Below are 18,744 nucleotides of genomic sequence, written 5' to 3'. Positions count from 1 at the left end.
TTGATGTTCTATCTCTCTCCCTCTCCCTTCCTCTCTGAAGTCAATAAAATCATTTTTTAAAATGCTATCGTAACAAAAGAAGTTACTGAAAACCTGCAGAGACTTACTAGTGCCTCCTAGACATTGCTATAACTCTGGTGGGCTCTTGCTACCTTACACCCTGGATAAGCCCAACAGAAAAAAGCATCGATGAACTAGAGCCTTACACTGAGGCTTACCTCATGCCCAGTGGCTAGCTTACTCCTTCACTCCACGTTTAATAAAGCATTTTTCACAGTGTCCTAACAACTTTGATATCCATGGTGACGGCTATTTCACAACAATGAAATGAAGCCAGTGTTAAAAAGAACTACCCAAAGCCTCTAAGACAGTGGTTCTCAACCTGTGGGTCGCAACCCCTTTGGGATAGAATGACCCTTTCACAGGGGTCGCCTAAGACCATCGGAAAACACATATATAATTACATATTATTTCTGTGATTAATCACTATGCTTTAATTATGTTCAATTTGTAACAATGAAGTTGGGGGTCACCACAACATGAGGAACTGTATTAAAGGGTCGCGGCATTAGGAAGGTTGAGAACCACTGCTCTAAGACATCTTATGTCTTGTGAACTACCTCAGAAGATCAGAGCTAACAACTACTACATCCAGTATTTTATTGTTTTACCAGAAACTGGGGCGCTCAGGGGTTGACTTCCCCAAGGGTTCGTGGCTAATTACTGGCAGAGATACCAAGGAAAACAAAGCCTTTACCTAGCTTCTTTCTATCACATCAGTGATTTCTAAATATTAGTCACTGAGGTTCAAGATGCTTCTCACCCATTATTCTCCAACTCCAACCTATCTAAATATTCAAATCAGAAGTATTGCTCAGTTGAGATGACACAGGTGTAAACCACACTAACTGCATGCAGGTCTGCCATAGTTTTAGAATTCTGTGATTTCCTGCAAGATTTAAAAACAAGTAATCTTTCCATGGCATTAAGACCAGGAAAGTTTAACTTTGAAGCAGCAGCGTAAGGCAGGTGTGCTGAGGTAGAAACACCATTCAGTGCACTAATAGGTGTCCTGCAGGCCTCTGAGCAGTTCAGGACTTGAGGATAGGATACAGTGAGTGTGGATTAAAGGCAGAGAGCTGGTGGGTGAGAGGTAAAGATTGACTGGAAGACTAAACAGTAAAAAAGAGAAGTATTGTTAGTGCAAAAACTGAAAGATAAAAGCTTCAGACTCTAAGATTCATAGTAGATGTGTGTGTGTGTGGGGGGGGGGTGTCGGGGCGGGGGGGGGTGTCATAGGGCTTGTGGATTTTAAGTCAACAGTAACATTAGAAATGCTCAAATATCTAACCCTGCTCTTCTCTTTAATTCTAGAATGCCATCAGCCTGAAGAAATATACTTTTTTTCCTGCTCCACCTATCCACCCCATCCTTCTCCCTTCGAATGGAAGATCCTTCTTTATGGAAACTGAACAATCCCAGAGAAAAGACATTAACATACTATTTGGCACTTCCTGCACAAAATAGCAGTTCTGCAGAGAAGCCCACACTTTTACTTGAAAAGGCCCCCCTCAAACACAGAACTGCCAATTAGCCTTTTTCACTTTTAAATATGAATAGAGCTAAAGATCATCAAGATTTGTAAAATCTCAGACAGGAGAGATCAAAACAAACAAAAATTTATATGATAAAAACAAAGATAATTAAGAAAATAAAACTCTCTCAGAACAAAGCGAAAACTAATGAACAAACTTAGAGAATCAAAACAGGAAATCAACATTTGACTAACAGTATCAATTCCAGAGAAAAGGGAAAATAGAGAAAATGTAAAGGGAGAAAAATATTGACAAATATAAGAAAATATCCCAGAAATGTTCAAGGAAAAAAAAGTCACATGGCATCTGAACTCTCCATTCTAATACTGCAAGCTTAAAGTCAATGACGCAACACTAAAAAAGTCCAAGGAAAAAAGATTTTCAGTTAAGAAGTCTATACACATACTGTCAATTAAGTGTGAAAAGCAGCACTTTTATATATACAAACTTATCCACACACACATTTTCTCAGAAGATATGTTCTGAATACAACACACACATACAACAGAACACACCAATAAAAAAGAAGACATCAAGTAACTATTTGGGAAGTCCCTGAGAAGCAACTGTGCAGAGACCCTAAAGAATAAATAAGAACAGGAAGACTAACAGCTTCACAAGCAGACAAGAAAAAATACTGATTAACTGAGCATTGTGAAAACACCAGTGACAGATATATGGTGAATCTGAGGAAGCTGTTGCAACGTTTTTAAGATGAGTTTAACAAAAATCATGTAAGTATAAATAAGGCAACTAATACCAAAATTCTTTCTATGTGAAAGAATGTGTAATCTGAGTATACTCCTGGCCCTTGAGTGACTATTTACATAGTCATAATGTAAATATGGTCTATTGACTGAACCAAAAATTGTGTTATTAACTGAAGAGATGAGGTATGTGAGAACTAAATCCTCACCTGAATGGGAAGTCAATAGGTAATATAAAAGTGATAAATTAAAGAATAACAATATTAACACATTAAAATGAGTGGATAAATATCAAAAGAAACATCTAAATGCATTGAGTAAAAAGTCCAGGAATGAAAGAGGCAGGGGAGGGCACCACTGATTTTAATTATGTGTCTTTTCACAGTTTGAGTTTTCAAATTACAAACTTGTAATAAGAGCAAAGTTTTGGTTTAAGTCCAAAGAGTTTGCTGAATCTTAAATCCTCAGAAATGGAAAAATAAATCTAATGAAATTAAATTTTCATCTTAGTATTTCCAATACTCTGAAGCACAGAATGAGAAAGCTCAGACTGACTGATTGCCTACTAATCCTCACTACCTTAATGGTCCATAGACATCTTTTAAAAAGAGACAGACACACACACACACACAGACCTACCTATACTCCTCCCACATTCAGGTCAAAGGTAGTGCCAGCTTCCAGTCATCCAAACCCTCAATCTTGAGTCTTCATCCTCCCTCCTTGACCCATAAATTTTGTAGAGTCTAGTCCCCATATAGTTCCAAAATCTGAAACAACCTCTTCCAATGCTGTGTGTCAAGCATGTCAAACTCGCAGCCCACAGGCTGCATGTGGCCCACAATGAGTATTTTTGCAGCCCAGTCAATATAATGGTATGTAAGAAATGTTTTAATAAAAATCAATTTTTACAATATCCTGTTATACACAACTAGAGGCTCGGTGCACGAAATTCATGCACAGGGAGTGGGGGGGTGGATGGGGGGGGGGAATCCTCAGCCCAGCCTGCACCCTCTCCAATCCAGGGCCCCTCGGGGGATGTCTGACAGCCTCTCGCAATCCTGGACCGCTGGCTCCTAACCACTCGCCTGCCTGCCTGATCACCCCTAACCACCTCTGTCTGCCTGATCACCCCTAACCATCTCTGCCTGCCTGCCTGATTGCCCCTAACTGCTCCCCTGCTGACCTGATCGCATCTAACCACCTCTGCCTCGCCCCACACCCAGGACTCAGGATTCCCTCCTCCAGCCGGTCGCAAGCAGCCAGGACCCAAGCCGGCTTCACCCGGGCCGGTCACAGCTGCAGGGGACCGTAGGCAGGGGGGGCTTCACCCAGGCCACAGGCACTGGCGCCTGGGACCGCGGGGCATGCGGCTTGTCCCTCTCCCAGGCCACAGGCACAGGTGCAGCCACTGGCGCCCAGAACCGCAGGGCGGGCTGCTTGCCCCTCTCCCGGGCCGCAGCCTAGCTGGCCCCCATTCCCCTCTCGTGAGCTCATTTGTGCCTGGCTGGTCCCCATTCCTCTCTCCCCAGTGTTGAGTGTCTGAGCCGTTAAGGCGTTACTAAGGCGTTACAGTGTGAGGGTGTGATGACTATTTGCATATTAGCTCTTTATTATATAGGAGGATTATTAATAACAAACTATAACATTCACTAATGACTGATTACTATAATTGTGTTGCATTCATTTCCCTTATGCGCCTTATGCATAGGTGCACTATTTCTCTCCACTAATACTAGCGGTGAATATTTTAGCAGGCAATTGCCATGTCATTAGTTTGTACTGACTTGTTTGGTGTGCACAACAGGAAATATTTCACTTTCAGAGAACAAGAAAAATAGGTTTATTTGTGTTATGCTTATTAATTTGTGCAGTTATTCAGTGTCTGGTAAGTTAATGTTCAAGAAAATATATTAATTTTTATTAAAATGTTCTGTTATTTTATGTTAACGATTACTCATTGATTTCAGCCCTTTGTATTCAGCATGTCTCTATCGAAATAAACCTACGTTTCTATGAAAATTGAAGCTTTTGTTTTTTTGCGGCCCACATAAACTTAAACCTTGTTTATTTGGCCCATGTTAGCCTTTGAGTTTGACATGTTTGCTGTATGTGTTCAAGCCTTCATCTCTTGTCTAGACGATAATAATTACAACCCACTAACTAGTCTTTAGGTCTCCAATCTCTCTCCTTTCTCATCTAAACTAACACACTAAGACAAATTTCACTAGGTTGACTCCCTTGACATCCTTCAGTGGCTCCTACAGAAGAAAATCCTACCTCTAACATGGATCTTAAGCACAGCCTGCTTCCTCTGCAAGAAAGTCTCTTCAAGTCATCCTCAATTCTCCTGACAAACTTCTATTCATTTTTATAAACGTTCTGTTTCCTCTATGCTACCATATACATACATAACTTTACCATTTAATTATAATTACCTGTCCATCATCTCCTACACTAAACTGTGTCTCCATTCATCACCAGAGGCTATTCTGTTACCTTGGCATACAGAATAAATATTTGTTGAGTAAAATGCCATTCAGATGTCTAGACAGCACACCTGCAACTACAAATTACATATCTCTGTAAGTCTATCTACAGAGGTTAATAGCCAAATGTCCACAAAAGTGTAAGAAAAATTAAAGCCCAGCTTGCCCTATCAAGACATATTACAGAAGGCTATCAACAGTATTTTTTTATATAACACTTAACAGTTTAAAATGTAATTACAATGGTCTACAACTTATAGGGTGACAGTTTAAAGGGGAAATAAACAGCATTCATTCTCTTTAGGGATTTGAGACTGGCACTTACATAAACGTTACAATGTCTTTCTCTTACAGTTTCATCAATGCCACTTTGTATAATACATATCAAAAAAATGGCAAGACAAGATCCCCAGTAAGATTCCAGAATGCAGCCAGTCGATCAATAGCATCGGGATGCTTGCTGCAGCACAACTTCCACTAACCCGGAAGGCAAGATGCCGAATAACCACCACAGATGCTGCAAACTGTGTATTTTAAGACCTGAATATATTAACTGATCCACTGTAAAACAATCTACCAATATGAAAACTGGCAGGGCCCAATCAAGTAAAGGGCAAATTTATTTATGATGTAATAAAAATCAGTTAATTTCATTCAATTCAACAGTCAATATTGAACACATTTTTGAACCACAAATTTAAAGAAATAATAATTTCACTGAGTTCAATTTAAAATACTGGAGAGGCCGAAACCGGTTTGGCTCAGTGGATGGAGCGTCGGCCTACGGACTGAAGGGTCCCGGGTTCGATTCCGGTCAAGGGCATGTGCCTGGGTTGCGGGCATATCCCCAGTGGGGGATGTGCAGGAGGCAGCTGATCGATGTTTCTCGCTAATCGATGTTTCTAGCTCTCTATCTCTCTCCCTTCCTCTCTGTAAAAAATCAATAAAATATATTAAAAATAATAATTAAAAATGGAAATAGCTTTAAAAAAAAATAAAATAAAATAAAATAAAATACTGGAGAACAAAAATTTTTGGTGCACTGAGTTAATAATTCTCAAGAGATCACGGCATGGTATGATCAATCAGTCAACTCAAGATCCTTCCTTCCTTCCCGCCCTTGCTCCCTCCATCCATCCATTCTTTGCCTTTTATCCTCATACCCTAGACCCTTGCCCCCACCCCCCAACACATTCAGACGAAACCACTCTATTCTGTTTCATGTTTGGACAATGAGCACATGTGACATTTGCGACCTCTGAGCAGAAGCTGTAAAACCCATTGTGTTTCTGGCCACTCTTCTCTTTGCCTCTGCCAAGAATGACAGGACCCAGAAAAGAGCTGCTCTTCAGAATGAGATGACTTGTGAGGAGCCAGTCAACTGTCAGCCACTAACATACATGAGCAAGAAATAAACCTTTGTTGTTCTGTACGCTCCTGAGATTTGGTGATTATCATCATAGAAAACTGACTAACACAGAATGGAAAGTTAAACTAAATAATTACACCTGAGTGAGACTTGGAAGGTCACGGCGAGGAAAGGATATACTGCAGCTGCTGCTGGTTCTGGAAAGTAAGGTTAGAGGTGTGAGAGTTTGTAGCTGCCAAACCCCAAGTTCCAGGTCTCGTCTCCAACTTCAGGGGTGAGTTAGGGCCATCAGTATAGGAAGGGACAAGTAACCTCCCTTAGATGTGCCCCCTCCTACCAAATAATAAACCTAAAGTATATCCCTGAGGAAACCATCTTCCCAAGACTTGAAAGATACAGGGGTGGTGCCTGTATGGCATTCTGATTTCACCAGCCCATTTGGCCAGTGCAGAGGAGACAGATCTTGAAGGATGTATAGTGAATCCAATCAGGTGACTACAATTATAGCTGCCGTTCCAGGTATGATCTCTTTACAGAAACAAAACACAGTAACTGGCATCTAGTAAGCATCGACCAAACTAACATATGATTTTTTAAAAATCTATTCCAAAACAGACCACCAGAAGCTGTTTTCACTAACAGCCCAAAAGTACACTTTCACCATCATAGCTCACAGCTACACTGACACTCCAGCGATCTTCCATGGCCTAGTCCACAGTGACTCTGGCCAATTTTACAGTTGTTCCTTTCGCATTTAGATCTTTAATTTATCCAGAGTTCATCCTGTTTGTGGTGGTAGGTTTGTTCTTCATGTAGTGAACCACTCTCCCTAACAACATCACTCCTATCTCCAGTGACTTCCGATGCCACCTTTAAGTTCTGAACATATATACACAGGAAGTCTCCACTGTTCCCCCAGTCCATTTTGTTGTTGTTGTTGTTTTGTTCTTACACTAGTTTTTATTGCTACAGCTTTGAAAGAGTATTTTAAATTCTGCTAGGCAAGTCCAATTAAAGCATACCTTTAAGACTGATTTAGCTATTCACAAGCTTTATCCTGCCTGCCATATAAATTTTAGATTTGGAGGACTGAGTTTGTCAGATAAACCAACTGGAATTTTGACAGCACTTTAAATTTATATGTTAAAAATGGAGAAAACTGACATTCTTATAAGTAATCTTATCCCAAGAATATGTAAAGTTTTTCTATTTATTTAGGTCCTGTTCTAGTTCCTTATTAAAGTTTCTCCTTAAAAGTTTTATGTATTCTTGGGTTAATTCCTAGAGACTTTATAATTTTGTTCCTAATATTTTATACAATATTTACCTTTGATTGCTAGTGTAGTAAATGCTATTAACTTTTGTAGACTAATCTTTAATCCACCAACCCTGCTAAACTCCTAATAGTTCCTCTCTTGATTTTAACTCTTCTGGGTGATATTATCCGAAAATAATGAGTTTCATTATTTCCCTTCCTATCCTTATACCTATTTTTCCCTTTATAATAGTGTTAACCAGGACCTTTCTTATCACGTTAAACAGTAATAGTGATGGAGGTATCCTTATTACCCACCTTGAAGTGAATGTATCTAAAATTTCTCTATTAAGTATTATTTGTTGTAGCTTTTTGGTAATGACATTTACACAGTTATCTTGCATTTTGAGCTCGATCTTATTAAATAATTTTATGGTATCAAGATAATCATGATTTTTCTCTTTTGGCCTATTAATGAGATAAATTACATTAATAGATAAATGTTAAACCATGCTTACATTTCTAAAACAAACTCTATAGATCATTATTTTTTTAACACACTATTGGACCTCAACAGTGTTGAAAGCTAGTATATTGTGTAGGATTTTCATATCTTTGCTAATAAGTGCAACAGATCTCTAATTTTCTCATACTATCCCTACCTAATTTTAGAACCAAGATTTCACTAACCTCATAAAATGAACTTGGCACCTCTCTTTTTTTTTTCTATTTCCCAGAACAACTTGTAAAAATGAATTAAGTATTAGTATCTAAAAGTTCAATGCAACTCACTTATAACATTATCTGGGTCCAGAGTTTTTGAAAGGGGAGGTCTTTAACTACCATTTGTTTGTTAAATATTTATTAAGCAGTTCAAGCTATCTTTTTCTTCTGTTACCAACTTTCAGAGTTTATAGTTTTCTAAGTATTTATACATTTCATCTAGGCTTTCAAATTTATTAACCTATAGAAATTCATAAAATTACGTTTTAAATCTGTTTGTAGTTATTTCCACTTTCACTTACTTTATTTGCAATCTATTTTCCTTGATCAATCTTGTAAACACAGGTCTGTCTAAGCTCACTAATCTTCAAAGAACAATCTTTTGGTTTGGCAAGTCATTTGTTCCTTAATTTCACTACTTTCTGCTTTTTTATGTTGTTTTCTGAACTCTTCATAGAACTGTGTTCGCACTAAAGCAAGCTTCCTCCAGCATTTAGGTAAGTCACCCTGCCACTCTGTCCAAGGTCTACTTTCACCACACAGATTTCAACACACAAACTGTACATAAAAGTATTACTCTCGTGCATGCACAACAGGGAAACATCAAATACAGATCTTACCAACCATACCTACACATGAATGCCTTTGATTAAAGCAGTATCTTGAAGAGGTAAGGTTATGAGCTGTTCACACACACACACACACACACACACGAAAGTGTAAGGCAGTGATCATCTATCTGAATCAAAGCAATCCTTGTCTGCAATGCTACCTGGGCAATTCCTGGTGCAGTTTGATAAAATTAGTAACTAGAAACGCAATCTCCAGTTGCTTTACCGGATGCCAATCAAAAACTGCAGTTATTAATAGAAGAGAAAAACCTGCCTGTGATGGTCAATTTTCACATTGACCCTCTCAAAGCAAAATCACTTCCCCCCCCCCCCCCCAACTCTGTGAGCATGCCTCCCGACTGGGGCAGTTTCGGATTCCAGACTTTGGTCTTAATGCTCCCTGCCTGCAGCAGCACGGGAAGGCACATCGCTACAACGGAAGTCCAACACGCAGCCCAAGTTTGGATCTGGACACATGCTGCGCGGCTTCCTCTTACCAGCGCGGACTTGGACCACAATGTTACCGATTACCGGCGTCGGGACGGATGCCACCGCGCCCGCTGCCCGGCTCACTCCACGGGCGCCTCCCGCATCTCCTCCTCGGATGCAGAAGGTGCACCGACACCGGAGGAGGGAGGGCGGGCGCGGGTACGGTCCGCTTCCTAACCCCCAACTTGTTTAACGCAGACTGGCTACCGGCACAAGAACACAAGGTGCCAGATTTTCCTCTCTGGCTGCAATAATAATAATAATAATAATAATAATAATAATACTACGGAAGGCCTCTCCCGACGGAAACTCAAGCTGCCTGATCGTCCTCTCCCGTGTGAGGGTGAAACTTCGAGGGGGTGCGGAGGAGAGAAGCGCTTCCTCGCGCTGAGTGACAGCCGGCGGCGGGAGGCTCGCGTCCGTGGAAGTCGGGCTGCGCGCACCGGGCTCCGCTCTAGGCCAGGTAACCCTAGACGCCGGGGCCGCAGGCACCCAACAGGGGGGGCGGGAGGAGGCGGGGACGGGACGGGAGGGGAGGGGAGGCCCGGGCCTGAAACAAAGGAAGCGGGGCTGCTCCGAAGAGGGTGGGCGCGGCGTCCGGGGGGGGGGGCGGCGGGACTCACAGAACTTGGAGGTGGAGGTGTTGATGTTGATGGTGGAGCTGGGGGTGGGGGCGGGCACCGCCTTGGCCGCGGCCGCGTCGCAGCTCTTCACCATCATGATCACCCCATTGGCCTCCGGCGGCGGCGGCCCCAACGGGAGCCCCTCCTTGGGGCCTTTCCTGTCCGCCGAGACCGCCGGCACCGCCAGCAGCTGTCCCCCCGGCGGCTCGCGGGCCGGGGCCGGGATCGACGAGGGGGGCGGCGGGGGCTGCCGGAAGCCGTCCACCGCAGCCTCCCAGTTGTTGTGGTTCTGGTCGTCCATCATCGCCTCGTAGCTGCCCCCCTCCTCCTCTTCCATGCTTTCCTCCATCCTGCCGGCCCCCAGCACCCGCCCGCCTCACAGGCACCTGCCGCCCGTCTCGACCCCCGGGCCAGGGGGCAGCGCCGCCTCCTCGCGGTCACATCGCCGGGGGCCGGAACGGGCGCGGCGGGGAGGGCGGCGGGGCGCCGAGTCGCTCACTCTCCGCGGGGCTGGCTCTGGGAGACGCGGCTGCCGGCGGTGGGCGCTCCCGGGCTCGCGTCTGGGAGAGGCAGCCGTAAAGCGGAAGCGCCCCTCACGACATTTTGCAGCAGCTTCCAACAGGCAGTTGGGGAGCGGAGCGGGAGGCGCGGCCGGGAGAGCACGTGGTGCGAGAAAGCAAAGCGAAAAGGGGCGGGGGCTGTGAGTCACTCCCCAGCAACAGGGCAGAGGTTCGCCCCGCCCCGGCCGGGCTGCTCTCGGAGGGGCGACAGGTCGGGGAGAGCATTCGTCGGCCCCGCCCCCGGCCCGGCCCCGCCCCCGCCCGGCCTCGCGTCATAAGGGAGTCTGACTGCGCACGCGCGTTCTCCTTCTGGTTGCCCTGACGACCGAGAGCCGGGCCGCTTCCTACAGCTGAATGCCAACCCCAGCTGGCTGGCTGGTGCCGTCCGCCACCCTCTCGGTGGTGTTTTTGGGGGGCTCAGCGGGTCTACCGGGCCTTCGCACGTCCAGGGCCTCGAAGCCCGGCCTTGTTTTGGGGACGGAGCTAGGGAGCCACCACAGTGCTCGAGTCGCACATTGACAACGTTCCTCTATCAGAGAGAGTCTATGGGACTGCTCGCGGCCTTAGCCCATACCACCCAAACCTCAAAACCGAGAATAAAAACTGAAACTTAGCAGGGTGACTAAAAAAATGCATGCGTTTGAAATATTCATGGATTTTTTTTTTAAGTTTCTAACGCCTCCATACATTGAAGCCAGAAATTTTAGCGAACTTAAAACACTAAGCTTCGTGCACTATTTCACAAATCAGACGACAAAGTTTGAGAGTAAGAGACTTGAGGGTCAGAAAAAAATTATGTAACTCCATTTTTTTTATCCCTCTGCATTCTCAAATTATAGCAATAGAAGTAATATCAAAATATAATTGCTTATTGTGGAATTCCTTCTGACTACTGGTGCTAAGAAGGAGTGCCTAGAAAAACCCTTTATTACACTTAAGCTAGCAGATAATCTTTATTTCCACAAATATGTAATTAGTGTGAAGTGAAGAATCACTTCAGCCGCTAAGAAACTGTCTAATGTACTTCAGTGTCCACATTTGTTTCAGCTTCTTTCCATATAGTTTCCCATATATTCTGCACAATCCTAATGGAATGTTTTTTTTTATCAATAACTTAGAATGAATTTCAGACAATGCTCCCCTATATTAAGACATTTTTTTAAATTAGCACACGTTTTTAATTCTCTGGGCCTGGACATTTTGGGACTACAAAATAAGGGGGGACATTTTTAAGTAAAAGACAATTGAATGGAATACTAAGGGGGGAAATGTAAAATTCTATGCCCAGCAACAACAACAAAAATAATAGAGGGAGAATTAGTCTTTTCAGACTAATAGCTGAGTTTGTCACCAATAGACTTTCTAGGTAGGTGGATGGTTATGTGACTGGAGATGGAGGTCTTCACATAATAAAAGATTCAATACACAAGGAAGATAAAAGGCATAAAGGTATCTCTGATGACGTTCACAAAAGACATAAAACAAATATTGGCAAGTACAAGAATAGAGAAATCTACCATCAGAGCAGATGATTTTTCACACATCTCTCTAATAGATTGCATTGGGTTAACAGTAACCCTCCATAAGATAAATTCACGTCTTAATCCCTGGAACCTGTGAATGTTACTCCATTTGGAAACAGGTTCTTTGCAGATGTAATTAAAGATCTTGAGAAGATCATTCTGGATTATCCAATGACAGGAGTCCTCAAAAGAGGAAAGTAGAGGGAGATCTGAGACAGAAGGTGAGACAGAGAAGAAGAGGAGGCAATGTGACTACAGAGGCAGAGATTGGAGTGATGAAGCCACACACACACACACAAATGCTGACAGCCACTAAAAGCTGGGAGAAACAAAGAATGGATCTTCCCTAGAGACTCCAGAGAGAATGCAACTATGCTGATACCTTGATTTCGGACTTCTAGCTTCCAGAATTGTCAGAGAATACATTTCTGTTGTTCAAAGCCACCCTTTTGAATTAATACATGGATCAAGAGCACCAAAAAAATCTTTAAGGGATTTAGAAGATTTAAATAACAATACAATTACCAAGCTTGATTTGATGAATACATGTAAAACATTTCACTCAATAACTGCAGATATATACATTCCTTTCAAGAATATGTGAAACATTTACAAAAGTTAAACATAGTGAGTCATAAAGCAAGTCTCTCTACATGAGTAAGTATTGGCATCATTATTCTCTGACCACTAGGTATTTTAGTTAGAAATCAACAACCAAAAGATAACAAGTAAACTCCCATATTTCTACTCTTCCAATTAACTCATGGGTCAAAACATCAAAATGGAAATTAGAAGACATTTAGAACTGAAGGGATTGGTACTACTATAGCAATTCGTGCACAGGTGGTATCCCTGAGCCTGGCCAGCGATCGAGGCCTATTGGTGGGCTGGCCAGCCAGGGTGAGGGGCCACAGGAGGTTGGCCAGCTGCCCTCCGCATCAGGACAGTGCGCATCATAGCAACGGGTTGACCAGTCGTTCCAGTCCTGATGGTCACTTGGGCTTGTATAGAGAGAGAGAGACTGGAGGCCTAGTGCACGAAATTCGTGCACGGTTAAGGTCCCTAGGCCTGGCCGGCAAATGCCGGCTGGGGCCTTCCTTCAATACGCGCCACCCCCTGGTGGTCAGCGCACGTCATAGCCAGCGATTGAACTCCCAGTCTCTTGGTCAAACTCCTGAGGGAACAATTTGCATATTAGGCTTTTATATATAGAGATAGATAAATAACTTCCATTCTAGTAAGGCCCTACTTCAGCACACTGGTGAATGCTAAACCCTTCACATGTGTACTGCCAAAATTATCAATATAAGACATTCATTTTTACTATAATTGGTTAGATACACCACTATGGTGTCAGAGTTCAGAACGAGTCACCCTAGGATGTGCTTTTGTGGTAAGTGGATTATTTTGAGCTAAAGCAACTGAAATCCTGTAGGCTCATAAGAAACTTCTGGAAAAAAAAAAGAAACTTCCGCCCCACCCCCCTTTAACCACCTAGAATAATTAAAATTAGGGCCTTGCCCATAATAAGAATTATTAATCAAAACTAACTTTCTATGAACTATCCATAGGGCAGGGCAAATTACTAATTACTGAACATCTGCTCTTATCATTTTGCATATTACCTCACTCCCCTCTGAAGCCACAAGGCATCTTCATCCTCAGCTCAGGGACTTTCTATCCTTGAACCTCTCATGTATGTGGTGTCTCTGAGTCTCTTGTGTGTACGTATGTAATTAAATTTGATTATTTTCTCTTGTTAATCTGTCTCATGTATATTTCATTATTAGATGAGCGGAAAGAACATTGAAGGATAGAGGAAAGAATCTTTCTCCTGCACAAAGAAAAAAAAAATCTAATGATGATTGGGTCAAAGCAGTGACTGACAGGGTGCAACCTGCCATAAGTAAGAAGAAACAGGAGCTCCAGTGGCGCAATCGGTTAGCGCGCGGTACTTATAAGAAGAAACACCATCTACTGAGGGGAAATCAAATGAACATATTAATAACTGGTTGATTTTATGGACATTATGAGACTATTATTTTACACTTAAAAACATAATATATCTTAATAGTTATTATTTAAAATCTTTGATGATTTTTTCTGGTATGTGGAGATAAGGAATAGCATTACCAGCAGTCATTGACTCAACAACACAGGTAATAACTGTGCATAGTCACAGATATTAATCTGTTTGGCTTTTTGTTTTGTTTCCTATTTCCCACTAGGCTATGAGTTCCTCTAAAGCAGGATAAATGTATATGTAAAATATGTATGTAAGTTTGTTTATGTAAAGAAAAGACTAATTCCAAACATTAATAGCAGGTACTAGGGTAAGGAGATGCTGAGTGGATTTAATGGTTCTTGGTATCTGTCAACATTTTCTATATTTTCTACAATGAGCATGTATGTATTAGTTTTACAACTAGAAAAATATTCCAAACCTTATAGTTTAAAAATACAAACCATAAACAACATTAAGGAAGTATAAATTGGAATCCTATATGGTAAGACGTGGTTTTGTGTGTTTTTTTGGCTTCCAGAAATAGAAATCTCAAGTAAGAATTGCTTTTAAATCAAGGCTAGTCGTTGGCTCAGTAGTAAGGTGTAGGAAGGGCAAAGGGAAGGGCATAGTTCAGTCAGGGCTCCAGCTCTGTTCTCTGCCATGCTCTCTGTCCCCATCTCCGCTTTTGCAGGCCTTATCCTCAGACTGCCAGTAAAATAGCTGCATAGCCCCAGTCCTCTTATACCTAGTCAACAAGGTCAAGGTGAAGTTCTTTCCCAAAAACTCTCAGTAAACTTCCTCTCAATGTCGCAGTGGCCCGTTCCTAAACCAATATTTAGACCTGTGTTCCAGAGCCATTTACTGGCAAGAGCTGGGATTTATTCCAATAAGGCCTACCCCTGGAATTCAGGGTAGGATCAGCTTCTCCTTAAGGACATTGGCTGAGAAGGGAAGATGCAAGAACAAAAACTGGGGTTAAGTTGGGAGGTTTAACTGAGTGCTGGGTAGGCAACAATGCCCATTATAAGCCCAAGTACCTAATCTGTTGGAGCCTGTCGATTACACAACCCCATGCCAACCTCTCCACTCCCTCCCCTTCAGAAATACCTCCCTAATTGATATACTTATGCAAAATTATGACTCATCAATTGATAATTATGAATTATCAATATATTTATGCAAAATTAGAATCAAGAAAGACATAACTTGTGGGTTTTTTAAAAATATATTTTATTGATTTCAGACAGGAAGGGAGAATGAGAGAGAGATAGAAACATCAATGATGAGAGAGAATCATTGACTGGCTGCCTCCTGCACGCCCCCTACTGGGGATCAAGCCTGCAACCCAGGCATTGCCCTGACGGGGAATGGAACCGTGACCTCCTAGGTCGATGTTCAACTACTGAACCACACCAGCCGGGCAACTTATGATTATTTAACTACAAAATATATATGGGGTTAATTGCCTAAAAATAGTTAAAACTTGGGGTGAGGTGTGGCACAAAGACTTTGTCACTAAGAATTAGTCTTTGTATGGTTTTAAATGCCTTAATGTCACCTTTCCCACAGAATATTTCATTGCAACTGTTCAATATTTTTAAATGAATAAATGCATAACTAACTCAAATCTGCCTTAAATCTTATTTCACATCAACAGTCCTTTTTTCTTTCATCAACTCTTAAAACACAGCCTGTCCTATGAGATACATTTTTCCTTAAGGAAAAGCAAAGTTTATTATTGCCATTTTTAAATCTTTTCATCTCTCCAACCCTATCCCACATAATTCTTTTCATCTCTCCTATCCTATCTCACATAATTCTTAGTAAAGTGCAATTGCTCAGAGGAGAGCGAGAAGAGGAAAGAAGAGAAGAAAAACGTTATGAAAAAATCCAAAAACTGTACATGCCTCTTCTAAGTAGTCAAGTAAAAACTAATTAAATCAGAGAAGATTATGACAGACAACATTCAGACATAGAGGTGATTTATTTTCATTACTACTTCATTTTAGATTTACTATTAATTGCATGAAGGCATTAGCATGGAAAACTTAAAAACGTAGCTCTGATAGAGCTGAACTGTATTAGACGTAAGAAGAATGAATACTTGTTTAATCCCTAGGAGATTATAATGGTACCAATACAGCACCTGACAACGACATGCCTGTGAATGCATCACGCAATTGAAAGTCTAAATGAAAAGCTATTGGAATGATCTTGATTAGAAGGTAAGAGGATTAGAAACATGTAAATAACTCTAGTCTCAATAGCTGAACACAGAGATTACTGCGTACAGTGAAGATGTGTAGCCACTCGGGGAGTATTGTCTATTTGGTATTTCTTTACATCTTGGATTTTGTTCCTTCCTTTTATAGCTTATCGTTCGAATCCTAAATTCCATCCTAGCTGGGGAACAGAGATAATGATGCAGATTTTCTCCAAAACTAATGAAGTTAGGCGCTGAAGGAAATGATTTTAGGCTGAAGGAGGCTATAGAACAAAAGCTTTTCCCACCAGCACCCTGTTGCAGGCCTGTCCCTTTCACTCTGTCATTCACAAATATTTGTGCAGGTACTGTGCTGGGGCTGCAGCAGTAAACAGACAAAAGGGCTTCTGCCCCTCATGGAGTTTCCATTCCACTGAAGTGCCAAGTATTAAGCAACTAGAGGCCCGGTGCACAAAATTCATGCACAGAGGGGGGAGTCCCTCAGCCCGGCCTGCACCCTCTCCAATCCAGGACCCCTCAGGGGATATCCGACTGCCTATCACAGTCTGAGACCACTGGCTCCTAACCGCTCGCCTGCCTTCCTGCCTGATTGCCCCTAACCCCTCTGCCTGCCTGCCTGATCACCCCTAATTGCTCCCCTGCTGGCTTGATCTCCCCTAACTGCCTCTGCCTCGCCCCGCACCCAGGAACCAGGATTCCCTTCTCCAGCTGGTCGCAGGCACCTGGGACCTGGGCTTCCCTCCCTCCGGCCAGCTGCAGGCATCCAGGACCCAGGCTGGTTTCACCAAGGCTGGCCGCAGGCGCTGGCACCCAGGACCACGGGGCAGGCGGCTTGTCCCTCTCCTGGATCGCAGCCTGGCTGGTCCCCAATCCTCTCTCGCGAGCTCATTTGTGCCTGGCTGGTCCCCAATCCTCTCTCGCGAGCTCATTTGTGCCTGGCTGGTCCCCATTCTTCTCTCCTCAGTGTTGAGTGTCTGAGCCATTAAGGTGTGAGGACCATTTACATATTAACTCTTTATTATATGGGATTAACCACATTAAGCAAACCCATGACAAGCATGATGAAGGAAATTACTACGAGAGGGCATAACAGAGAAGATTATTTTACTTTGAGTGACCAAGGAGAAACTTTCTAAAAAGTATATTTCTGCTAAGATGAAAGGATGGTTGTAAGTTAGCCAGTCAGCAAGTTAGAGAACTTTCCACGCAGAAGAAACATGACAGAAGGCATGTGGCATCCCCGAGCAACTGCAAGAAAGATAATGAGACTGGAACGGAGTGAAGGAGAGGGGCAGGGGGATGGCATATGCAGGAAAGGCAGGTAACAGCCAGGTCATGCATGTCCTTGTAAGTCCAGTTGAGGATTCAGTGTTTCTGTTTGAATGGAAAAGAGGTCAGGAAGATGTGACTTACAATTTATAAGGGCAACCAACTGCCCTAAGGAAAGTGATCTGCAGGAAAGAAAAAGTAAAAAGAAAGACCAATGTGAGAGTTAAGGCAACACTTCAGTCAAGAGATGATGGTGGTGCGGACTAGTGGGATGGTAGTGGGGACAGAAAGAAGTAGTAGAATGCAACTTCATTTGGGGGTTAGGGTGGGCAGGACTTGATGCCCTAAATATTGAAGCTGAGGGAAAGAAAGGTTTAAAGGATGACTCAGCTGCTCTGATATTGACTGGAATAGATGATCATGTTCATACACAGCTGGAGTTTTATCAGATGGCGCAATGGAAGGAGAGGTGGACAAATGATGGAAATAATGAATCCACCATGAACTCCAAGCTGGATAAGAAAGTAAAGGCATATGCGGCAGAAGGCTAGAGAAAAGGTAGGGTTGTTTATGGGTGAGAAGCCTCCATGAGGTTGAAGAGCTATTGCAAGGACGGCTGTCCTTAATCAAGAAACCAACAGGATAGGTCCGCACCAAAAGGTAGAATGTTTGAGTTAGCAACCAGGATTGCTTCTCTACACCCCAGGTCCTCACAGCAACCACGTTTCTGGGTGGCATCTACCACCCACACACAAGACAGTGGCATATCAGAGTGCAGGGAGGATTTGAGCACAAAAGCACTTAACTGAAAGAGAAAACAAATTACCTTCTGAGATCCTTTCCACTTGGCATTAATGCAATAGATCCTTGCATACCAAAGTGTCACTTCCCAGTTGTGCCAAGTGTCCGTTTGCATGTTCTAATTCATGGTCTTGGAGCTATTCTCTGTGTTAAAGCAATTTGATTTCATTTAAACAAGATAGAGGGAATGCACTTGAAGAGTTAAGTGAAACATTAGAAGATCCTCAAATACAGTGAGTTATAGTCTCCCGTGGAAAATGGAATTACTTTTATATTTGCACTATCCACCGCTAGTTAGTATGAACTGTTGCTTCCAAAAGAAAACCATATAGAGTTGTTTGTCTATTTCATTTTTTAAAGCATAATTTCTTAATATTAAAGAAAATTTTAGCCGAACTGGTTTGGCTCAGTGGATAGAGTGTCAGCCTGTGGACTCAAGGGTCCCGGGTTCGATTCCGGACAAGGGCATGTACCTTGGTTGCGGCCACATCCCCAGTGGGG

At 42.7% G+C, this 18,744-nt stretch overlaps 1 protein-coding gene across 3 annotated transcripts in view; it reads right to left on the bottom strand.

The window, feature by feature from the left end:
* The window catches only part of CACUL1 (CDK2 associated cullin domain 1), a 44,853-nt gene extending 34,410 nt beyond the window's left edge, over nucleotides 1–10,443 (bottom strand). For 2 of the 3 annotated variants that reach the window (XM_036335832.1, XM_036335830.1), the window contains exon 1: nucleotides 9,862–10,443. In XM_036335832.1, coding sequence (XP_036191725.1) covers nucleotides 9,862–10,210 — 349 coding nt within the window. In that variant the 5' untranslated portion in view covers nucleotides 10,211–10,443. The remainder of the gene's footprint in view (nucleotides 1–9,861) is intronic. The other variant, XM_036335831.1, reaches the window with a different exon arrangement.
* Nucleotides 10,444–18,744: the final 8,301 nt, after the last annotated feature.

The sequence above is a fragment of the Myotis myotis genome, unplaced genomic scaffold, assembly GCF_014108235.1.
Source record: "Myotis myotis isolate mMyoMyo1 unplaced genomic scaffold, mMyoMyo1.p scaffold_m19_p_15, whole genome shotgun sequence".
Lineage (NCBI taxonomy): Eukaryota > Metazoa > Chordata > Mammalia > Chiroptera > Vespertilionidae > Myotis > Myotis myotis.
This window is presented reverse-complemented; position numbering and strand designations above follow the sequence as displayed.